Raw genomic sequence first — 25,761 nt, forward strand, 5'->3', positions numbered from 1 at the left:
TACAATAACCCTTGTCCATATCAATGTCCTTTTAACATAGATCCATTGTTTGTCTCTTGCCAGGTCTTTAGGAATCAGTGCAAATTCTTCTGAGTTTATTCAGATCCTTACATAAAAATATGCTAGACATTTTTCCCAGGAATTACAAGAATGTCTTAAAGTCTGTGCTCAGAGTTCATCTTGAGGGAACATATAACCATCCCCGCCTGTAAACTTAAGGGGACCTAGACTGGATTTCAAGAGACAGCACTTTATCTGATTGCCCTTTGTCCTGAGCCAATAAAGCAGAAAAATACCTCTTTCCTTACTGACACAAACCTTCACGAAGCTCTGCTGCAAGTTCTCTCAAAATAGGAGTTATTTGCTGAGGAAATTGCTGTATTGCTATTATAGCTCTGACAAACTCATAAATCACCACAGTAATCTCAACAGATAATGACACTTGAGAAATCATCTATTCAAACATTATAGACGATAAACTCAATTGGATTCGGTTTTACCTCAAATTACCCCTATGGGAGATATTTTGTGGATAGGCCTAACCAAGCCTGCGTTCTTCAGCGCTGTTGAGATGAGTAGAGAGGTTTGTTTTCCTAAGTGCAATCAAGTCGCTGTACTTCACACCGCTAGTTCTGTGTCGTTTTTCCATTTCATTTCTCTTTATTCTTTGTTCCGAGCCACAGGCGTAGGAATTGCGATTATACAGCGGACAGTTATCTGTTATTTTGATAGATATACAGAATCCATAATTTAAGATTAACCTGAATCTGGTTTAAAACTACTTTGTGGAATATTGAAATGAAACCCTAGTTTGCTTAATAAAATGACACATCAGGGGCTTACATAGTATCATTTATTTAATTCTAGCTCTAGGACGTGTAGTGTGTCCTGCATACTGATAGCTCAGATAAATCGGTTTTGCCCACTTTCCTGATCTGAATCCTGGATCCGGGCATCACTACTTATTTTATGATATGTTCATTGAGAATAGCATGCATGTTTTCTTTTCATCTGGGATATGCAAAATACAATGGGACAGAAGATTAATAATTATTAAACACTTTAGGGACTCGACTGATGCAATGTTAGTGGACTATGGCGGTTGTTCTTGTTGATGCACAAGGCTGCGAGTCCAACAAATGCAGCCCCCCCCCCCCCCCCCCTCACAGCGTGTGTTTGCACGCACTGACTGCAAATGGATGTTTAACATAAACATCCATTCACAGGCTGTGGGGGGAACACCCACATATTTTGATGATCGCCGAACATTGAAAGGTGGTTTGTGCACACACATATGAAGTGACTCTCAGGTCAATTAAATATGCATGCACTTACGGGCTGAAATGGGTGGGCAGCTGACATCCGGTGATGTCAGGTGCCCATCCCCGGCGCCCATGTCACCTGGCACCTAATGAAACGCTGGGTGTTCCCATGGGCGAGTACCCCCCCCCCCCCCCACCGCCCACAATGTTGGGTGTGTGCACCTGGTGAAAAGTGGGGACATAGCCCATAGCAATCAATTAGATAATATCATTTACTAGGATGCAATAGAGAAATGATAGCTAGAATATGATTAATTGCTGTGGACAAAATCCAACTTTTCACTTTTAGAATCTTTAATAAATTCATCCCTTTATACTCCTTTCACATCGCACCTTGGACCCGGGTTATTGCCGGATTGGTGAAGAATGGACTCGGGTCAAAGTGTGGTTTGACAGCACCACACTCAGCAGTTTGGCCAGGGTTGTAAAAAGGGTTATACCTGTGCCCCCCTCTGTATAATGGGCGACCCAGGTCTGAAAGTGCCAGACCTGGGTCGGAGCAGGGTCTGACCAAGCTCTGCGATGTGAAAGGAGCATTAGAGTGCACCTCTGTCTCATATACATAAATTCATCGTGGAAAATATCCTCATACCTCCCTCTGGGATGTCATCCCTTCATTATATATATGATTGAGTATTATCAACATCTAGATCACAGGTTCTCAAACTCGGCCCTCAGGAGCCCACACTTTGCATGTTTTGCAGGTCTCCTCACAGAATCAAGTGACATATTTAGCTCCACCTGTGGATCTTTTAAAATGTCAGTCAGTACTGAGTGCGCCTGTCGGATGACCTGCAAAACGTGAACTGTGTGGAGGACCGAGTTTGAGAACCACTGATCTAGATTCATAGATGAACATATCAGTCTGTGTACTTACTTATTTTATTGCTATTTCACACAGGATCAACACAAACCGGCATTCCCTGCACAACTAAACAAGCCACACGAGGCCTCCAAGCACCAGAAAAAGACATTTGTGGCTCCACCAGTTTCCAGTCCTGTCACTAAATCATTATGCCACCAACAGCCATCTCTAGAGAATAACCACTCCAATCCATTTTTAACCAATGCACTGTTGGGAAGTCACCAGCCAAATGGAGTCATTCCCTGCCTCATCCAGGATGCCCCTCTGGCACTCACCACCAAATTAAAGCGGGAAACTAAAGGAAATGAAAATACGGCAGCTTCCCCCGGTTCCCAGTTTTCCTCACCGATCAATCTGACTTCCTGTGTGAAAAAAAATTCATCCAGCAAGTCAGTCCCTGGGCCAGCGGGCTCCCCTTTATTACACAATCTCTGTAAGGAGAAAACCAATAACTGTGCACCAGCAATAAAAACACCACATCATCTCAGTGCTCCAAAGACTTTATTGGAAAAGTTCCGAGGCACAGATTCGGATATCCCCAGCAGCAAAGATTCTGATGACTCTAATGAAGAGGATGACGATGAAGATGATGACGAAGATGATGAAGAGGAAGATGAAGATGATGAAGATGATGATTCGGATAGTCAGTCAGGTCTGTAACCTGTCAATTGTTTCTCATTGTAAGAATAAACATGGTTTCCCCCAGCACACTGAATGATACTGGTAACCAGATTTAAAAACACACGTTAAAGACCACCTGGAAGGGGGTCAGATCCGACTTTTTTTTTAAAGTCAGATCTCTTTTGTCGGGAACGGCCATGGATTTTCGAATTCACAGACGGTTTTGCGACAATCCGAGACCGCTTTCGCAAATCCACGGACTTTCCAACACTCAACAGCCGGAACATTAAATTCCGACTGTCGAGTTACTATCGGATCAAATAATAACGGCCCAAGATTCCGACTTTCAGGACGTTCCGACATTTGGAATCCCATATTGAATACCCCCCTTCATCTCTCTTTTTTGAATAATAAACTGTTTGCTCCCCCTTTCCTCTCCCTCTCGTTTACTTTGAACATCCCTGATACCCAGTGCTTTATAGCAATGTATTTTTCTGGAGCTGTGGTGATGTATAGAACTGCTAGGACCAATAAGGTAAATAATAAAGCTTTTATTTTATTTATTAGCAGTTATCTTATATAGCGCACACATATTTCGCAGCGCTTTATAGAGAATATTTGAACACTCACATCAGTCCCTGCCCGGGTGGAGTTTACAATCAATATTCCTTACCACATGTACACGTACGCACATTCATTCTAGGGTTCATTTTGTTGGGAGCCAATTAGCCTACCTGTATATTTTTGGATTGTGGGAGGAAACCAGAGTACCCGCAGGAAACCCACGCAAGCACAGGGAGAATATACAAACTCTGCATTTGTCTATACATGAGCTGGCACCACTACTGATCTGCTTGGCAAATCTGATTTGTTTATTTTTCTGAACAGAGTCGGACAGTAATTCAGAATCTGACTCGGAAGGATCAGAAGACGATGATGATAAAGATGAATCTGACAGTGATACAGAGGGAGAGAAATCCCCACTGAAATTTAATAAAACAACTCCTTCCTTGAACAGCACAGCAAACAGTGTCACAGCCCACTGCACGCCTCTGAACCTGCAAGTCATAAAGAGCCCAACTTCTGCTCCGGCTGCCTTGTGTCCTGAAGCACAGTCCTCTGACTTCCACAGCTCCTCTGCTACTCTCAGCCCCAGTACACCGTGTGGTATTTGTCATTTTAATCATTTGTCTTAGTCTCCTATGTGCATGCCGTTTACTCGGGATTCTATTTGTAGAATACTCATCAGAAACATGAGCAAAACATGTGAGGGGAGGCACTTCGGAATGGCCGGGAGGATCCGGCACTTCGGGTCCCCCTCCCGGCCCCCCCCGGGAAGGTGGGCATGTCTCCCGCATTATGCCACAGCCCCATGCCTTCTCCGCGGTATAAAACTCATATTTTCGTGGGTCCGCGGGGAGGAGCGTGGCTAAATTTACCTGAATCACTGCATTTTGCGTCATTTAGCCCCTCCCCCATCCGCGGACCCGCAAATTAATGTGGCTCTGTCATGGGGCGGGGCTTGGTGATGTCAGTCTTGCTCCGCCCCCAAAACGAAGCCACGTCCCCACCCCTATTTCACTCCTCTCCGGGCTTCTTTCGGGGTGGAGTATTAAAAAGTCGGCCTGTATGGTGGAGGCGTATCCAGCATTAGTCATGTGACACAGTCGTTGAGTACCGGCCCCCAAATTATAGGCCAAAGGATTGATATACAGTTACTTTATGTACATGAGATCATGTTTATCTAATGGCTATCTAAGGGCAAATCCATTAGCAAAGGCTGTTATCGTTTGTAATTGAACAAATAGGTTTCATAGATTTGAAGCTTTCCACCAGCCGCACATCGGGAACCTTGTCCGGGATCTTCTCAGAGCCAGGCTTACTCTTGATTGGCATTCTCTAAGGGGTACATTTACTAAGGTGGGATGTTGCCCATAGCAACCATTCAATTCTACTTCTTATTTTCTTAGCACCTTCAAGAAGTTAACAGATTCTGATTGGTTGCTATGGGCAACATCTTCAATAGAACTCCTATATTAGTAAATGTACCCCTAAATCTCCAGACATAGAGCATAGGGTGCTGACCATAATGTTCTATTCCAGGTGGGTGTGGTATAGCATGTTAGCAATATCTAGGTCGACCTCAAAAGGTCTACACTGGAAAAAGATCAACAGTGTCGATACCGGAGCACGCGGACCCCAAATTAGTGTCCCGCATCCCCTCGCATGGCTTACTTTGCTCGTAATGTGCTCGTAATGCTTCTCGTTGCACTCAACACACTTTATAGTTCCCGATCGAAGTCCACCTGGATGATACAGTTCTGTTGTAATTAGGTACTGCTCTTTGTCCATGAAGACTTAGGGGGATATTCAATACCAGGTCATGACCGTCGGGCTGGCGCAACAGCCGTGACCCTGTCCCGTTCCTGGTTGGCTCGACTAACAATCGACAGGCGGGATTCAATGTCCCGCCTGCCGAATGCTGAAAAGGGGGTGTGACCGCGAGATATGGCAGTGGATCATCGAGCTGCGGCCGGGAGCTTGAAATCCACGGCCGTTCTCGGACGAACGGGCCCGACTGCTTCAAAAGTCAGGTCGGTTCTGCCGAAATCCCTGTTCAATGCTGTCGGGAAAGACAGCATTGAATAGGCACCCGCCGCTATTTCCCCATACAGAAATAGCGGCGGGGGATTGAATGCCCCCCTTAAGGTTCTTACATGAGTTTGTTTTCTGTAATCCTCTGTTTTCTTTAATCATTACTTTTGCCATTAACACTATAATCTTTCTTTAAGGTTCCGGTAAGAGACGACGAGTAACAGATGAGCATGAATTGCGCGTTCCGATGGAATATGGGTAGGTTACTTTACTAGCGTTAACTTATCAACTTCCTAAATCTTTATGCTGAGTATTATGTAACGGTGTCTTTTTTTTTTTTTTTCTGTGTTGGCGAATTGCAAACCGTGTTGAGATGCCTTAAGTAGCTTATAAGATATTCTGTGCATACAGTGATTAGATGGATTGCTAAAAGTAGAAAATACTGATGTGATGGTAGAAGATATCATCAAAAGTCCATAGAGAAAATGGCAAGTGAACAGAAATCTCGGGGCCCTGTACTACGTAATCCCAAACCCACACAACCCTCTTCTTCTACTATTCTTGTTGATCGCTCAGTAGTAGAAGCCGCAGATAACAGCAGATCCAGAGGCGCCATAATAGTTAGGGAAAGTTAGCGTGCACTCTCTCTACCACCTCAATACAAATCAAAAAGGAGCTGGAACATTACAATCTCTTTGATTTATTTATTTATGTTTATTGGTATTGCATGTTTATTTATAGCGCTCTGTTAAGGGGCATACACACGTAGAGATGTGTGCTAAGCTATTTAGGGTAGGTGATTTTCCTGGTGTTCAGATCGTCCATGGAGAGCACATGCAGTGATTTGTGTTAAGCAAGTTTCGTAGTGGTTCAGAATGAGAGATTACAATCAGCATCTCTCATTCTGTACACACTGAGAGATTTGCAGTCATTTGCTAAGCAATTAGACTAGATTTTGACTGCATGCATTAACTTAGTTAGCAGAAGATAATTAATCACTTGGGGCATATACATGGAAAGATCTGTGAGAACTTTCTAAGCAATTTGGTCAGATTGCTAAGAAAATAGCAGAAAACCGCTCTGTGTGTATGCCCTTACACCCCCTTATTTATTTTTGTTTGAATATTACAGAGCTCAGCTGCTTTTATGCACTAGGCGCAGAAGTACATTTTTACTATTTTTTAAATGACAATAATGATGGCACACTGCCTGGCTCTCTCTGCAGAGATGAGATCCTTGACCTCCTCACCCATACTTTGAATATGATGGGCCCTGGGTTTCAGTCAGGGACTTACTGTAAATGTCACTTCTCTTCTCTGACCATCCCATGACTCCTGCTGTGGTGAGAAGGCAGGGCAGGCAGCTGCAGAGCACGGAACGGTTGGCCAGGGGTGCCGCGCAGGTAAGACTGTGTGTGGACTGGCCGCTGCTTGTGGAGTCTCCCTCTGTGTGCTATGCGCCGCATCTCTCCTGTGGGTGTGTCCATGTGCAGTGCAGTGCAGACAAGAGACAGACGATTCTGGCCTGCACTGCACATGGACACACCCACAGGAGAGACGCGGCGCATAGCACACAGAGGGAGACTCCACAGGCAGCGGCCAGTCCACACACAGTCTCACACCGTAGACGGCCGCAGGGTTGAAACACACAAACTGACTCAGTCAAAGTTAATACAGCTTACAGACTGGCCACGGCTGGGCTCTAGGGCCCTTCAGATCGCCGGGGCCCGTCACACTTGCCTGCGACAGAGCGGGCCTTATTAACATACAGGATATATAGTAGGTCCAGGTCTCATTCCCACTGACATTTCTTTTACATGTATTTTACATGAGTTTATAACACCCAGAAAATGATTATTTCTAGTGTTACTATATAATTGTGTTCTTATATTGTATTAGCAGTGTTATGAAGGGACACGGTCACTAGGCCGACATACATTGGGTTGACCACTAAAGAACGACAGGACTTATCAGAATACCTGCTTTGAATGTTGCTCACTTGTCATGTTTTCTGCATGTGAACACATTAGCAAGCCGACTGTTGGGAGATCGGTTGGGAGTTGGGAGCCATGTCCAACCTGCTGCCCTCCAGTTTTTGTGAAACTACACATCCCAGCATGCTTTGCCATAGTTTTATCACTCTGGGATGTGTAGTGTCACAACAGCTGGAGGGCTCCAGGGTGGGCATGCGTGCTCTGTGCACACAGCTTTTCTGTTTCCTTTTAAAATAAGCCTGTAAATGCTACGGATTACACTTATAATAATTTGACTTAGGGCGGGATGTATTAAAATACATCGCCGCCCTTCGCGCCCCCCCGCCGCGATGCCGCCGCATATGTACTAACATATGCGGCTGGCATCGCGATGCGGTGACGGAGGCCCCCCGCGATACCTGTACTGTGGTCTGCGGGGGGTCTCCGTCACCTCCCAGCCGGCTTCTGCTGCTTTCACGCCGGGGACAGCTAAGCAAGCTGTCCCCGGCGCTTCCTCCTCCCCCCTGCAGCCGGAAGGACATCCGGCTGCGTTGCTAGGGGGAGGAAGGGCTTACCTTCCGGGGTCCAGGAGGACCTGCAAGAAGGTAAGCCCAAGGGAGGGGGGAAAGGGGGGGTCGGCGAGGCGGCGGGGTTGCGGCGACGCGGCGGGCGGCGAAAAGAAGCCCATAGGCTTCTATAGGGTATCGCCACCCAAAGGTGGCGATACCGTGCCCTGCGATAACGGTGCGGCCGGGTAATAGTACATAGGAAAATGCGGTAAAACGGGGGTTTTACCGCATTTTCCCTTTAGTACATCTCGCCCTAAAGATGGGTACCTGGAATATTGTATAAAAATAAATTATCCGCTTGATGTGGAGACCAGGGCCTCAAAATTCTTTAATATATGGTTGCCCTATATAGCCACATTACCTTCCATAGAAAGGGACACTATGAGAGAGGGTGCCGGACGGGATCCCGACAGTCTGGATCCCGACAGTCATTAACCCGACGTCGGGATCCCGACTGTTAAAACACAGACGGCCGGGTTCCAGACGGCCGTCGGCTATTTTCCCTCGTGGGGGTCCACGATCCCCCATAGAGGGAGAATAGAATAGGTGGCAAGCGTAGCTCGCCACCGTGCCCGCAAAGGGCTTTGTTGCGCTGGCCATGCTGTCTGAGACCAGGCAGTCGGGATAATGACTGTCGGGATCCTGACTGTCGGTGATTCATACCACACCCATGAGAGAGATTGTTCGCTTGACTACTTGGTATAACATGTCAGTTCTAGAGATGGGAACTCCCCCCTTCTAAAGTTTGCCGTAGACAATGTACTAGTTATTCCACAACCTCATGTAATAATCTTTGTGCTCTATAAGGAAGATATACCTATGTATGTTTATAGAACCTAAGTATATACAATGTACCTGTGACTCTGATTTTGACTCTATATTGACTATGTTTAATGCAATGTCAGTTGTTTTTTGCTATGTTAATAAAGATATTTAAAAAAAAACAATTATCCATGTGTTACCTAGCTGGCAAAGAGAAACAAGACTGAAGAACCTGAGTGGTCGTCTGCAGGGAGAAGTGACTTATTTTGCACCGTGCGGGAAGAAATTCAGGCAGTACCCGGAAGTAATGAAGGTAATCTATTGCTTCGGAATTAAGGAACTCTTGCTTGATTTTATTAGCGGCCAGTTCTTTCCTATGCCTAAATGTGTGTTCTGTGCTGTCTTAGTGTGGATGTACACAGGGCCGGCGCTACCCACTCAGCAGCTCCTGCAAAGCAGGGAGGCGCCATGCAGAAAAGGCGCTGTCTCCCTCCCTGCTCTGCTAAAGCTGCTTCAGCCCTCACTGTCACTGCCTCCTGCACGGCGCCCACAACGCCTGTCTGACAGCGGGTGGGCGGCAGTATAAAGAGCTGCTCCCTGCTCTGCGAGTGCACACAGCCTGCATGCCGCCCACAGTGCCTATCTGACAGCGGGCGGCAGTATGGAGAGGCTGAGCAGCCCCCTCTTCCTCACGGACACTTGCGCTGAGGCATGTAGCGCTGTCTGTGAATGCCTGGATGACATGTCATGTCCGAATCCGCCCCCTACCCATTGCTCCCTGCGCCTGTCAGCTGTCAATCAAATGACTAACAGGCAACAGCTCTGCCTCTCCTTCTTTCCCTCTTCTCAGTGTGCTGTGCCAGTGCCACCGCCAGTCCTCAACACTCCGCCCCCTCTATCTCCTGCCTTCTTCCACCTCCTCCTTCTCTACCCTCCTTTGCCCCTCAGTCACGAGAGGGGTGTAATGGCGTCCTCAGCGTCCTGCCTAGGCATATAGAAGAGGAGGGACTGCACAAGAGTTAAACAGCAAAAGAACCATGAGTCTTTTATTATACATGTTTATAACACATTTTTTAATAATTGAAGATTTTTTTTATATTAATTTAGACACTTTTTAAATAATGGGCTGGGTTATGTGCCTAAAGGTGGCCAAACACGCTGCAATAGCAGCGTGCGATGCGATGTGTGCTCCTGCTGGCATCGCATCGCACAGTACAAAAAGTATGTGCTGCACATACTTTTTGTACTGCTTTCGGATCGCATTGCACACACATTGCATATATGCCGGGTGATAGGATGCGATCTAGCACATACCGTATGCGATTCTCGCAGCATGTATGGGCACCTTTAGTGCCTGCAACATTTTGCGGACACACCACTGAGTTGTACATGCACCCGAGATCCTCCATAGGATCGCATTTTACATACGCTCCCACAATCAGGCTGCAGCTTGTTGCAATGGCAATGTGAAAGGGCGCAAAATTTATGGTTTGCAGGAGGGCGCCGGACACCCTAGCACCGGCCCTGGATGTACATTATGTTTATTGCCATCATTTATCTTAAATCTTTACAATTGATATATTTATATTTGACCTGCAGAGCCCATTGCGGTAATAGCTGATGGGAATGTTACTGATATTTAGCCCGGCAGAGGACTATCTGAATTGGACTACAACCCTTGATGGCCAACACATAAAAGGCAGTCACACAAATTTTAGGATTTACTGTTTCATAGTGGCCAACATTTCTGATTGGAGCAAATTATACCATGACCCTATCTGACCAAGCTGCATCTTACCATGGGGCCTGATGCACTAAGCTTCAAAAGTGATAAAATGGAGAGTGATAACCAACCAATCAGCTCCTGTCTGACATTTTTCAAAGACAGCCTGTGACATGGCAGGTAGGAGGTGATTGGCTGGCTGTTTATCACTCTCCTTTTTTTCACTTTTGAAGCTTTGTGCAACTGGTCCCATGCCTATTTGAGGCAAGGTTATAGTTTTGGCTGCTGATAATTTAGTAGTGTAGGCATGGCACAGTTGGATAGTGTATACAAAGATTTCCGTTGCAATTGGGGACGCTAAGTTAGTGTAGAATGGAATAGTATTATAATATATATGACTTACAGTAACATGGAAATATCCCTATTGTCGGCAGCCACAACATTGGCATTGCATGTATATGCAGCAGTATCTTCGCACAAGTTATAGTAGTGCTACATGCAATGCAGAATTTGTAGTCATTTGTGTAGCCAAAGATATATAAAGATATTTATTATAACACATTTTAGATTTTCAACACAATCCCCCTAGGCCAGTGGTTCCTTATACGGTACTCAAGGCATCTTACTGGTCCAGGTTTTAAAGATATACAGATGGCCTCTCATTGGACCAGGTCCTGACGATTCCGGTGCCAATAGCCAGGACCCGCCATCAGAGGGAAGGGGGCGTGTGCACGAGACGCTCGCACATCCAATCCCTCCTCCACCGCTCCTCCTTTGGTGCCTGCAGCCCCCTGCACACCCCCCTTACCCTGCCCGTCTCCCTGAAGCGGAGACAGGCAGGGATTCCGCTCCCCGCCGCCGAGAGATGGGGCCGTGCATGTGTGTGAGATGCTAGCGCATCCTCATCAGATGGAGCGTCTCTCCACCAACACTTGCCAGTGGAGTGGATCTGGCGAGGGCCGGCGCAAAATGAGAGGGGCTCCATCTGTATACAGGTGCCTTAATTAGTACCTCATTCAGTTTGCTATATCATCTGTTCACAAGCACGGATATCCTTTAAACCTGGACTGTTACGATGCCTTAATTGCTGCTCTTGGGGAACCATGGATCTCAGCTATTCTTTAGATCTAGAAAATATTTTTAGTTTTGTAGTTGGCAGTCAGGAAAGTTCTAGTTCTACAGAGTTCCTTGCCCTATTTTTTCATAGCTAGCAGATAATAGTGATGGTTGTAGTTCAATCACAGATTTCCCAGACAAATCCGTGTAGGGATCAGGACAACACTGCATATAAATGGGGTATTTTTGAAACTTATGCTACAGACAGGTATGTCGAAAGGAAAGTGTTGCCCATTGCGACCAATCAGATTTGGTTTTCCTTCCAGTGCATTTTAGAGTACAAAAGGAAATTTCTTATTGGTATTGTGGGCAGCACCAACTTTGCTAATGGTGTGTTATAGAAGATCTATAGTGCTTAGGTCAACTTCAACACCATGTGGTCGATTGGTACAAAAGGTCAATAGGTGAAAGGTCAACATGCATTAGATTGACGGTACAAATGTCATCCTGACAATAGTTTTTGGGTCAAAGCTCGTATGTTTAGTAATATGTAACTACCGTCGGTAGGTTTGCTTTGGGCAAGATGGCTCGCTGCACTTGCCACTGGTTACCATTCCTGTTCATTATCCATACGGATAGTAAATTCTGCAAGTGTTGGTAAAACATGAACCCCCTTACAAACCATGCATTAACCATTTGCTTGTTCGCTATGGTCATGTCCACCTTTTGAAACTGACAAATTTTTGGGCCTATGGACCTTTCCTCTGTCAAACTTTTGTACCTGCTGAATGCATGCCGACCACATGGTGTCCACGTATTGACTAGAGACACTGTAGATCTGTCATCCAGATACCCTTCTCTACACCGCTACGTGTGGAACATTTGTCATACATGTCTTCCAGTGCGTTATATCGTAATATATTGAAAGTCCATTAGGCTGTGTCAGCATGTTCTATGTGGAGACGCTTGCCCTCGTGTACCACCTTGTAGAGAAGTAGGGGGACAGGGGCAAACAAATGGGCTGTCATTCTTTCAAATCCTGAAGTGGAAAAATCTGTGATTTTTTCAGTATCTCAGCAGAAATGGAATAATGGATATCACAAGGGACAATTTCAGCTTCAGTGCAAAAATAAGAGTGGGGGACTTCTATGAAGCCAGAGATGGACCACAGGTATCCCCTTCCATAAAAAACAACATGTAGTTCTAGTATAAAAATAGCTAAAAAAGTCAGATTTCTTTGAAATCTGACTTTTTTTCTGCTACTCATTATCACTGTTTCCTCTAAGCTGAATGATCTGGAAATGATCGTGTTTACAATACAAGTCTGTTGTAAAGGGAGCACTGAACGGCAGATTCTCCATGCAGCTCTTCCAAGGAAGAGAGTTCTCTTTCATTTCTAGATCACTCCGCTTAGAAGCGAGCATTGCTCAATATCCGTTGGAAAATAAGCTCTCTTGTTTCACATTGTGATCTTTTCACAATGTGTTGCAATTGTTTATGTGTGTAGTAGTAGTACGTTCTGTCTTTTGTGTGTCTTTAGTACTGTTTTGTGTCCTTGTGTTTTGGTGTCTGCGGTGTTATTTTAAAAATGAAATACTTGAAACATGACTGGATGATTCTTATGACATGTGAATCGTATTTTGAAAAGTAAATTTACATTTTAATCCCGGTTTACAATAATCTTTGTCATCTATATGTGAATGTCATCTATATGTGAAATTCATTTACATGAATGGTGGTGGGGAACAGGGCAGCCATCAAGGTCAGGAACAGTGGCGTAGCTACGTTTTGGGCGCCCCCCCCCCGCCGTTAGGGGGGGGGGGGGCGCCCCCCGCCCCGCTAAGCACCCCTACCCCCCCTGCCCCGCCGCCCATGCAAACCCCCCCTCAATCCCCCACAGCCTTACCTAGTGAGCTGGTCCCGGCGGCTCCGTTCTTCTGCTGAGGACCACCAGAAAATGGCCGCCCCCATACAGCAGACAGTTTCAGAGAACTGTGTGCTATATGGGGGCGGCCATTTTCTGGTGGTCCTCAGCAGAAGAACAGAGCCGCCGGGACCAGCGCGATAGGTAAGTCTGCGGGGGATTGGGGGGTTAACTATAGCACCGCAGCCCCCGGCGCCCCCACATGCACAGCGCCCCCCCCGCGGGGGCTGCGGTGCTATAGTTACGCCGCTGGTGAGGAATGACTGTAAAGACCCAAGGCCAGACAGAAAGGGGGCCCAGGACTGAAGTTTTTAAAATATAATTTGTCATAAAAAATAGATAAAGCTGTATAGATAAAGCTGCCCAGTATTTGTGGGCTACATGCAAAAGCACAGAGTATTTACCCTCAATGCAAAGTGTTTTTCCCTGGTGCAAAGTGACTCCTACAGTAAGTCTGAATTAGCTCTTTTGATTGCTTCACACAGTGATAACTGTATGAACTCAATTATTTTACTTTTGTTTCCCCCAAACCCTACATCTTTAGGTCCACTACCTATTATAATTTTAAAATACCTGGTGTGTCTATCTATCTACTGCTACCCATACATTTGTGCGATTGCATTCAACGCAATATCGGGTTTGATTTCCCTTGAAGCTCACATTTTGATAAATCGCATTGAAAAATGCTTATTGTTTGGCGAACAATTGTGCATACAATCATGCGATTTATCGAATGCCCCTTGCAATAAAAAAAAAATTGGGCGGGATCGCATGATCTAATGCGATTTGCATCGAATGCTGTAAAAAACACACAAGATTATCAAACAGATCTGTGCACAGTGCGTGGATGAGGAGTGGCCAGGAAGTGACCCGAAATCTTCAGGAATCAAGCGGCGCAGTTAGAAAAATTGAATGCGCACAAAACAGCATTCGACCGAACGTACAAATATTATGTGGAGAACATAAGACCATGATACGCGAGATTCGACCGGTGTGCCTGCACATCGCGTCAAATGGTACACAAAATGTGCATACAATCATTCGATTTATAACAGATGTGGTCGAAATCAAATGATGACATGCAATATAAGTGTATGGGCAGCATAAGACATCTGCAGTAATTTAGACTGTTGTCCATAAGTATCATAACTGTAAACATGCAATGTAAACTAATTTGGCTCATGTCTGAGAACTCCGCTCAGCCTGGCATTCTGAGCCCCCTGATAGAGCGAGACTAGGGAGGGTTATAGCTGGTACACAGGACTTCTAGCTGGTAGTCTACAGCAGATAACTTGAAGATGGCTTAGATATTTTCTGGAACCCGTCATAAGCTGTACATAGTGAAAAGTAGAGTAAAGAGATAGATGGAGGCTGTGTTACACATGTATTACTTTAGGCAGTGGCGTAGCTACGTTTTGGGTGCCCCCCCCCCGCCGTTAGGGGGGGGCGCCCCCCCTCGCCGCCACCCCGCCAAGCACCCCTACCCCCCTGCCCTGCCGCCTCGCCGCCTATGCAAACCCCCCCCCAAAATCCCCCACAGCCTTACCTATCGCGCTGGTCCCGGCGGCTCCGTTCTTCTGCTGAGGACCACCACAAAATGGCCGCCCCCATACAGCAGACAGTTTCAGAGAACTGTGTGCTATATGGGGGGCGGCCATTTTGTGGTGGTCCTCAGCAGAAGAACGGAGCCGCCGGGACCAGCGAGATAGGTAAGTCTGCGGGGGATTGGGGGGGTTTAACTATAGCACCGCAGCCCCTGGCGCCCCCACATGCACAGCGCCCCCCCCCCGCGCGGTGGCGGGGGCTGCGGTGCTATAGTTACGCCGCTGACTTTAGGAAAAGTATAGTAGAATGCTAAAATTCAGCCTTTTAATGGTTAAAAGATTATTCCACTGATCAGTAACCCTCTCATGTGACTTCTCCACTATTTCCTCTCGTTGCATCACAATTAATAACATTTAGTCAGTGGATTTAATTATGCAGCGTTCCTTACTCCACTGGGTCCGTATATAAGGGGCACCATGAAATAGTTTGAGATTCCTCAGAAGTGGGAATTTTGCTGGAGGATCTGACAGGGAACTATCAGAATAATAAGAGGCAAAACTAAAGAAGATATATGGAAGACTTCTAAGTGAAACGGAAGCTTTAAAGATGGATGCGGCTTTGATTGTGGTCCTGATTAGAAAGCTACTTGGGGAAAGATGATAGGAGTTCACGGTTTGATCTTTAGTTTATGGTTTGTGAGTGACATCGTTTGTGGCAGGGAGATTTGCAAAGTATGATAAGTAGATGAGTGTTACCATCTAATGCACAATTCTCAGGGGCGAATTTAGGGGTCAGGCCGCCCCTTGGCACAACATTTTTGTGCCCCCCCCCCCATTTTAATTTAATCATATATGTATATACATTGTTATTTATATATTTCATTAAAATGTAACTGTAGCCCACCTTAATATTTTTTTAAGCACTCTGGACTGCTCACTGTACGGAGGACCCGGAGGGAGGGAGGCACTTATTAGTACAGTGATTAGCAGAGTGTCTCCGTCAGTCTCTCTCCAGCTCACACACTGTGACTGACTGAGCGCAGGGAGGATCTGCGCACCGCTCAGCTAAGCTGCTGGATACACAGCAGCCAATAGACTGTGTGTGTAGAGTAGCAAATGGGCGGGAGCCGGCAGCAGTGAGCCTGAGCCATTTCCGGACGCGCAGGGGGACCGTCAGACCCAGCCACTAAGCGGTGATGTAATGTGCATGGCAGAGTGGGTGGGCAGTGGCGGGTGACGAGCGGCGCTGCCGCCGACATATGATAATTCATGTCTGCGGCAGCGGCGCTTGTCACTCGCCGCTGCCCACCCGCTCTGCCATGCTGCTATTTAACAGAATGTCAGCCTGCCTACCGCCCTTAATTGGTTCCGCCCTGAGGCCGGTGCCTCACGGGCCTAGGCACAAATCCGGCCCTGACAATTCTGTGCTCTATTGTATCATCAGGACACACGGTAGTGACCATTAGCACAGGATCTTATCTCTTTAGAAATACTTATTTCGCGCCACTTCAACCTTCTGACCTTCTGACCATGTGTTAAGGTATCGGTATATATGTATATGTATATATGTTGCTGTAGCACAGGGGTTCCATGAATAAAACCTAAGCTAGGACTGTCTGTCAATCTGCTGCTGATTGACAACGACAAATCACCTATTGTTAATTAATTTTAATTATTCCCCATTCAGCATACAACTGGATATGGTCATGATGAAGGGATGGCCACTGGTGTGGTTACCATCAATGGCGATATGGCCATCGATAGTTGCCAACTATGCAATGGATAACCCTCAGTGGTTTCACTGGTTGACTGACAAACCAATCAGAAGCTGTGGACCAGCTTCGCAGTGTCAGTGGGTGGAGCTATTCTCCATGTCCCAGCACCTTTTTTTTTTTTAAAACCATTTGGTTAGGCTGTGCCATTGATGGAAGGAAATCGTCTTGTTCTCCACCGTCGAAAAGCATTCAACATCAGCCAGAAACCATTGATAAGTATGAATCATTGATGGTCAATAGCCATCCCTATCATAATGCCAAGAGAGGGATATGGCGGCAAGCATGCTCATCTATTCTACGTTTGAACTAACATTTCATATACTACGACTATTCAGGTGAATTGCGCTGCTGCCTGATGTTGGCATATAGCAATGAATCCACTTTTCTGGAGCAGTACATGTAAATTCTGTCCAGGAATACAACTGTTAATTAACTGAAGAGCCGGATGCCTGGGTAGGTTTTGGTGACCGGGGATTAGCATTAAAATTTATAACATGATTGTGAAATAATATTTATCTTAAGGTGTGTAGTCATGGTGCAATATAATCAGGGAGCGATTTTGGCTTATAATTGCTCAGAGATATATCGTTTAGCGAATATATCGCACAGTGTACCGTGTTTTTTTTTTCAGTGACCGACTGAAAAGTCAAAATCGCAGAAGCATGCTCCTGCGATCATTAAGGGCTGGCTGCAGGAACGCACTCCTTGCAACTTATTGACCTGCACACACAAAAAAACATGGGCGATATGGTCGCTCAGCGATACTGGCAAATATCCCCCCGTGTGTACAGGGCTTAAAGGTCTAATACCTCTACAATTCAAATGCTTTAACTGGTGGTCCGTCATAACTTACAGTATCAATCAATGGAGAAATAATATCAAATGTTTTTTCAATGGACTCATTAGATAGTGTGCCGCAAACAAGTATATATGTTAAAAAAGCAGAAAGTGCTTTTTTTTCCCGTCATACATTATGGCAGCAGAAGGCATAGCAATGATTTTATTTATAAAGATTTTCTCAATGAGGGGATAGGCATAAAAGTAATGAAGATACCCTCTTTATTATTTGGACATAGTATTTTGGGGAAACTGTTTATGAGAAATATGTACTTTATTTGTGCTAGTAATTGATATAGACAACATATGTAAGGTTTTGAGATCTTTTTGGAATTGACAATACTTAGCATACAGTCCACACAGGAATAATATTCTTCACACTGAATTCCCCATTCTGTAAAGTCCAAGGGTGCAGCTGCAGCTGTTATGGGATTCGGAAGAGAGAAGGCATTTGGGGCAGCATTTGGTACCTTGTTATCCTGGCAGCTATGGAGGAATATATATATATATATATATATATATATATGTCACAGCATTCTAATTATTTAAATGGGTATTTAATAGCTCTGGTCAATAACATTAGGTAACCTCATGGATTATACATGTATTTCGTCTGCAGTGTGAAGCCAATCCAGGGTGTATGGAGAACTGTAACCACGTGTCCTAGGCAAGAAGCACTGTGCATTTTTATGTTTAGTTCAGCCAGTCACCAAACACTAATTAGCAGCAATGGCAAATCTTCTATAGGAAACACAAGTCAGCTCCCCTGGGGTTTTCCATTTCTAATAAATTTAAAAACTAATTGGAGGGAAAACATATTTTAATATTAAATTACTTATCCAAGAGGGAGCTGAAAATAATTCAGGAGGCATATGCATATTAGACCGCTATTTGTGGCATTAACTAATAATTTAACATTGCACCTACTAGTTTTTTTTAAAGGTCATGTCTAATGCATTATTGGGTGGTACAAAATCTTCTGAAATATATATATATATATATATATATATATATATATATATATATATATATATATATACATATATGATAATGCACCAGCCAATCAACTCCTAACGGTTATATTTTAAGCATAGCTGATTGGCTGGTTCGTTATCACTTTCCACTTTATCTCTTCGCCAGGAATAATACCTTTGCCCCATTTTGAGGTGCCTTTAAGATAATCCAGACAGTTGTTTATTTGAGTTTCCATGGATACCAGTTAATTTTTCTGTTGATGGCAGCAGTAGCTCATACAGTGTAGTTCAGTGTAGTCTCCAGGAGCAACAAAAGTGTGTAGCTCTAATTGTGGGATGTTTATATCAAAGAGATACAGGAGTAACTTAATTTCTGTTGCTGTTTGAGATTTACTTGTAAGTTCACTCAATGAGGGGCAGTGACAACTATGACTGATACTTAAGCAAAAGCCTTTAATAAAATCCTTAGTTTGAGCAAGTATTTTCAATCAGAATAACCTCCATAGTGAGACAGCGGCTGGGATGCGTCAACATGCTGTAAAAACTCTGAAAATGACATTTCCCGAGTATTGCCAGTATTTTCCATATGCACTAAGCTCTGAAATGTAAAGCTTTCTCCAGCTTGGACCCAATAGACAGTGTCATCTATAGATGGCATTGCCGAATAGAAGCCGATGAGTGTTTCCCCACTTTTTTCGTATTGGATTCCTCACACTCTTCCCCGCGGCTCACAAATGTGCTGGCTGATGGGCATTCTGCCGCAGTGGGACTCTGAACCATAAACCTGGAAGCCATTATATCATTCGAGCTGTGTTTTGGAATTTTAGCATCAATTATTCAAGCATACAGTGTTAGTAAATGGTGCTATGCTTGCAGTCAGTGGCAGGATGCATCACATGCAAAAAGCAAGGCTTGATGCATTCCGCTCAGTGTACAGATACAATATAAGAGTCTGTCCCCTGGGGAGTGAACATATCTGCAGTGTAGGAGCAGGCGAAATGTCCATCGGTTGGCCGTGGCAGTGAATATACTGCTCCAACTTCAAAATAATACATTGGACACATATGCTGGACGATTCGGCTTGTTTGGCCGATAGATATAGATTTGGATTGGCTGTGCACATACACTTAACAGTTATCTGCACGATCCGCTATTATTTGCCAGATCACCAAGATAATTGTATAACGTATGACCAGCATCAGCGGCTGATTGTTTGGTACTATGGGCCTGATGCAGGTTGGCTCCGTAGGCCGCGATATTGGCCTGAGACACTGCCTGCCCGAACGCGCCCCCCTCCGTCACCGATTCTACTCAGTAACATGGGAGGGGATGTGTAACAAAAAAACATCCCCTCACATGCCTCTGCTGCAGGAGAAATCATTTGATGGTCGCCAACAACGGTGCGGGCTGAATTTGCCCCGTTCCAAATGATTAGGCCCTATATCTCTAGACAATTTATCTTTTTCCAAGCTTTGATAAATCTATCCCTAAATATATTGACGTCCAACTTGAAATCAGGTCATCCGTGTAGCCTTTAGTATGATCGTTTTGTTGTGTTGGTGTGAGCTTTTATGGTTTTTTGTGGTACATGAAGTCAGAGATTTGGTAAGAAATGGACAGTTTTTTTTAAAAGCGGCAATCATTTGTACTGCGAGATCAAACTGGTTTTGCAGTGTAAACTATTGCCGCTTTTAAAAAAAAAAAAGGCGATTTCTTACCAAATCTCTCACTTTCTGAATCTGTCATCCAATTAATTTTTACCCATAGAGTGCAATCCAATTTAGGAGTGAGTGTGCTAGGAAATTTGCACGCATCACACAAATACGCATATTTGAGAAAAGTGAGTTTTAATTAGAAGTGCACATTAGTGGTTCTTGCAGCAAGGTGTTGACAATTTCTTACAAAATTCAAACTGGGAGAAGTGCATGAAAAAGTGTTGAAAGCATCCTCGACCACCAAAAAGTGCCAACGGAGATAGCAGGACCATCTAGAAGGCTGTTTGTAAGTGGCGTAACTACTGTAAGGCAGCCACAGTTGCCGCTTGGGGGAGCAAGCTGCAGCGGGGTCTGTGTTGGTGCCGGCACCCGCTCGACGCACTAACATGCTGCTGCTTGCCGCTGCCCTCTGGCTGAGCACCAGAGACGAGTCAGCCGCAGCGCGGATGCGGCCATGGCAGAGATGACAAATCCCTCCACTGATTCAATTGACTGTACACAGAGCCTGGTCTCTCTTCCTCTCTCCTGCTTCAGCTTCTCCGTTATGCGTATGACGTCATCACGTCACACGCTGGGGAAACACGCTGAAAAGGAACCCGGGGGGGGCGGGGGGCACAAACTTTTTGCATTGGGGGAGCAAAATTTATAGTTACGCCACTGCTGATCGTGACCATAAGGAAATGACTGGAGGTTTTCAAAAGTGTCATTTTGATGTACTTTATTAATAACTGAGAAATGACAGCCAGAAAGTGCTTTTCCGCAAAGGAAAGTCTTTGTAGCATTTTGGGATACAGAAAATATTCCTGTTTAGCTTTTTTTCAGGTGTTTTGTAACACTTTCAGGCATCTGTCGCAAATCATTTAACCCATTTATGGAACTTTCTAAAGTAATTCTCCTGAAAACGAAACAGAATAGGCCAAAATGATGCTATGGAAACCCTTCTGAGTGCAGAATTATTCATTGGATTAATGCAACTTGGGTAGCATTGCAGCTAACCAGTGTGGTTTCCTCCGGTTCCCCACACAAAGTCCTCTAAGGACATCAGTGATTACTATTATTGAGCATTTCAACATCATAGTTTTCAGCATATTCCAAGTGTAAATAGTTATTTATGTGCTGCAGGGCAGTAAGCTGCAAAATTGCATGTGTGGCTGTAATTGTAGTGGGGGCATCTTCCTGTAACTACACTGATTTCATCTTTACTCATTTAAAGGGCTTGCAATGGTGTCTCCTCAAAGATGAAGAAATAGTTCCACGTATCCGAGCTATGGAGGGGCGCAGAGGGCGGCCACCCAATCCGGAGAGGCAGCTCGCCAGACAAGAGTCCAGGATGAAACGGCGAAAAGGACGTCCTCCAAACGTGGGCACCTCTGACTTTGTTGTCAATGACAACGCCAAGCTGTTACGGAAGCTGCAGGCACAAGGTATATTGACCAAATGGAGTTCTAAGACTTTGCAGGGTAATGACACCAGAAGCAGTTGTGTGTTTTATTTGCTAGTGTTCCCCTTATACCTATGGGGTATATCCGACCCATATGCTAAGAGACATATTTGATTCGGATACTACAGTGTTGTGTTTTTTTTTGCCTCTATGTTGCCATGTCGCTCTTCACAGACCCAATCATGTCACCAAGGAGTTCCTTAAGGTGACCGCTAATCCTAATCATCATGTATTCTTTACACACAAGCCATAACATCACCGTTTATACAGATATTATTTACAGCATCACTTGTGTGTTATATACAATGTCTGTGTGACGGAACAGTTTGAGGGTTTTCTCCTCTGTGCTGACTATATCACTATATCCCTCTGTTTATTGCCTCTAATATTGCTCTGCTTTGATAAAATTGACCCAAGAGCAATCTCTTAGATGAAACACCTATAGTTAAGCAGATGGCTGATGGTATAGAGGAGCTGCACTTTACAGGCTGAGAGAATCACTTTTATAATCAAATACTTTTTAACATCCATTCTAAAGTTTGCTTGTTCACTAATTTCTACCTATAATCTATGTAGCGTGAAGGCTTAAATGATGCTAAAATATGTATTCTGCAAGCCCAAAATCCATTAAAAAAAACTATCAGTGGTTAAAGTGGTCCTGGAGAGGTGGCGCAACTCATTTCCCTCTGACACCTAATTACCCCCTCACCCAGAGGTGCAGATTTATGTTTTTGCTGGTGGGTTCTCAAGCCTTTTAAAAGGCTCAACAAGCAAATACAGTGGCCCCGCATTGGGACTCTGGAGTTACGGGCACGTGGGTGCTCATTAATTCCTGTGGGTGCTCGGGCGCTTGAGCACCCACAGAATCGGCACCTATGCCCTCACCTCCTCCTGTTATGCAGAGCCCAGGGCCAGTGGTAAGATTTTTGGCAACCCCTTGGAAACTATAAGTTTTTCTTTTTTAGAATTACTGTGCAGGGTCAAGGTGAAGATTTAACTAGTAAAGGTTGAGTATCCCTTATCCAAAATGCTCGGGGCCAGAAGTATTTTGAATAATGTACGGATGGTGTAATGGTTAGCATTACTGCTTCACAGTACTGAGGTCATGGGTTCGATTCCCACCATGTCTCTAACTGTGTGGAGTTTGTATATTCTCCCCGTACTTGTGTGGGTTTCCTCCGGGTACTCCGGTTTCCTCCCACAATCCAAAAATATACTGGTAGGCTAATTGGCTCCCAACAAATTAACCCTAGAATGTCTGTGTGTGCATGTACATGTGTAGGGAATATAGATTGTAAGCTCCACTGGGGCAGGGACTGATGTGAATGGTCAAATATCCTCTGTAAAGCGCTGCGGAATATGTGTGCGCTATATAAGAAACTGTTAATAAATAAATAAATAAAATAAATAATGTATTATTCCGTATTTTGGAATATTTTTATGTTTCTATTAGTTAACTTGCATATATGTTGTATAAGCACGTCAAACACATGAAATACAAACAGATATATTTTATATAAGGATGAAACAAGGTTTCAAATGAAACAAAGTTTGTGGACTATCTCAGGCACTGAATTTGAATGGCATATTTAGTGCCAGTTACATATCATGTCCCCAGTAGTGCCAGTTGCATATCATGTCCCCAGCAGTGCCAGTTACATATCTGGTCCCCAGTAGTCCATTTAGTCCATACGACCCCCCAATCTCAGTCAAATTTCTCTTGCGAGCCAAATGTTCTGAGGCTTTGGGAAGGGGGAATTGTGAGGTGTTTGGGGGGTCATTCAAGTGTGGTTCAGTTTGTTTTCACTGCTGCTTCCTTGGACAAAGTGTCCTCATTTCTCCAATATATATATATATATACTATATGGATACAGTTTATTTACACTGTACGGTATCAAGAGAGGTTTTCCCACTTGCAGTTTATGTTGTTATTATGAACTTTCCAAAGATGAACATATATATTGCTGAACTGGTATTCATCAGCTGCAGTGCCTCGTCACAATAGACATGCCAAAATGTGTGGTTTACCAACAGCTGCAGATGTGTCCCTGCCTATCTCTGGTTTGTCTTGATCAGATCTACGTTGCATGTGTCTTTAATAGAAAAAGCATAATTATGTCCTGTAGCTCCACCAGATCCATCTTCTTCACACTGGGAAGGTGCCGGGGGCCTCATGATTTTAGGGGCCTTTAAAAAGGGGCAAGTCTGGTGGTTCTGGAGCTTCTTGGGGGGGGTAGGTAGAGAATGACGGGAAGCCACTCTGATTGTGAATTACCACAGTCAAACCAACGCGTTTTGTCACTGATTTGGTCAGGCGGTGTCTTAATGGGTGGGTAGGGCCTACACATTAGAAAGGAAACTTAGATTTCAGATCATTGACAGTTGCAGGCAGCAAGATGCAAACATTTGTATTGGACAGATGTAATATTAAATATTAGTGTTAGAAAAAAACCAGTAAAACAATAGTGATATCTGTATAATATCTGTATAATATATTTTTTGCCCATTTTACAGTTTTCTGTATGGTTGGAATGATGTATTACATGAAACAAGTCTAGACATAATTTGTTATTTCTTTTTCTTGGGTTACAGAAATCGCCAGACAAGCTGCACAAATAAAACTTCTGCGGAAGCTTCAAAAACAAGAGCAGGTCCGGGCAGCGAAAGAGGCGAAAAAACAGCAAGGTACAAAAGCATCGCCGGTCTAGTAATACATTATCCCCAGCAGCAAATTGTCTGTTATATCTCTTCATTGTTCTGTTCCAGCTATCATGGCCGCAGAGGAGAAACGGAAACAGAAGGAGCAAATAAGGATGTTGAAGCAGCAGGTAACATTCTCAGTTATTTTAGTGATTGCCCAAAATTGCCCCTCTTATGGCCCCAAACCAGGCACAATACAAAATAATGAGCTTGTGTCAAAAGTTTAAGTTAATCAATTTCTGCAGCATCAACGATTGGCCAGAGCTTGGTCCTCTTGCCATCACAGTGACCGGCTCTTATTTAATGTGACCTTCAGCCTGAGCATCCTTCAGCCAGATCTCTGCCCCCATGTGCCCCCATGTGCCCACGTGTGGCCAAACTATAAGGTTATCCTGATAGAAAGATCAGGATAGACTGTGTGTGGCCACAGGAGGTGAGAACTTCAATGGTCTCCCTTTTCCTGGAAGGACTTAAATGCTGAATGCATTTTTACTTGGGCCTCCTGCATATTTGGCATGAGTGTTCTTAAAGAAGTTTTCGTCTAAATTTTCCAGCATGAGCTGTTCCGTACCATACATTACCCCATGCCGTGTAAGTAAGATGCCCTACCACCTAGAGAGTCAGTGCCGTTTGACACCCCTTCATGCCTGTGCTTCTATAAATCAACACTATCACTCCTCTTCTGAGACTTTCCGTAACACAATACATCTCCGTATTGCGCTCAAGACTTTCTGAGTGCCTAACTCTAATCACTGAGCCAAATGCGTAGGGAGGGGCAGTATTGAAGTAGTGAAAGCTGGGTCAACAGAAATTTACTTTAACCCTTGTCTCTAGATTATTGATAGTCCAGTATAGATGATGTGACTGTCCGTTTAGTCCCTTAGGATGACTGAGACCTAACATAATATATCGAAGACACCAAGAGGGCGCTTATAGTGCCCAAGGCCTTTCCTTGTCTAGTATAATTTCAATATAATACAACATTTAACATTTTTTTAAATACTCTTACATTGTAATAAACTTTCTGGAGCATGTAACTGAACATCAGCCGCAAACGATATTATTACCCACTATGTGCTCCTGGTAGGGGAACTTGTAGCTTAGGGTAGTACAGTACATCTATGGTCACCTGATGCGTTTCATCATAAGCAACTTCTTCAGGGTTGGCAAAAAGTTTTATAATGCATACACATGAGGGGAACTATAAGAGGATATTCATTGCAGCCTATTCATTCATGTCATTTACAGATATTTATTTCATTGTAGGAAAAAATCAAGAGAATTGAGCAGATCCGAATGGAAAAAGAGCTTCGTGCCCAACAAATCCTAGAGGTATAAGGGACCTGTGCATTGCTTTTAATTGGCA

At 44.4% G+C, this 25,761-nt stretch overlaps 1 protein-coding gene across 21 annotated transcripts in view; it reads left to right on the plus strand.

The window, feature by feature from the left end:
- The window catches only part of BAZ2B (bromodomain adjacent to zinc finger domain 2B), a 242,777-nt gene that overhangs the window by 173,916 nt on the left and 43,100 nt on the right, over window positions 1-25,761 (plus strand). For 12 of the 21 annotated variants that reach the window (XM_083153987.1, XM_083153976.1, XM_083153975.1 and 9 more), the window contains 9 exons: window positions 2,224-2,839; window positions 3,697-3,975; window positions 5,601-5,661; window positions 8,911-9,019; window positions 12,555-12,656; window positions 21,468-21,678; window positions 24,288-24,380; window positions 24,462-24,523; window positions 25,662-25,727. In XM_083153987.1, the coding sequence (XP_083010113.1) occupies window positions 2,224-2,839; window positions 3,697-3,975; window positions 5,601-5,661; window positions 8,911-9,019; window positions 12,555-12,656; window positions 21,468-21,678; window positions 24,288-24,380; window positions 24,462-24,523; window positions 25,662-25,727 (1,599 nt within the window). The remainder of the gene's footprint in view (window positions 1-2,223; window positions 2,840-3,696; window positions 3,976-5,600; window positions 5,662-8,910; window positions 9,020-12,554; window positions 12,657-21,467; window positions 21,679-24,287; window positions 24,381-24,461; window positions 24,524-25,661; window positions 25,728-25,761) is intronic. The other 9 variants (XM_083153986.1, XM_083153995.1, XM_083153990.1 and 6 more) reach the window with 1 other exon arrangement.

This window comes from Crinia signifera, chromosome 7, assembly GCF_055691185.1.
Source record: "Crinia signifera chromosome 7, ASM5569118v1, whole genome shotgun sequence".
Classification (NCBI taxonomy): domain Eukaryota; kingdom Metazoa; phylum Chordata; class Amphibia; order Anura; family Myobatrachidae; genus Crinia; species Crinia signifera.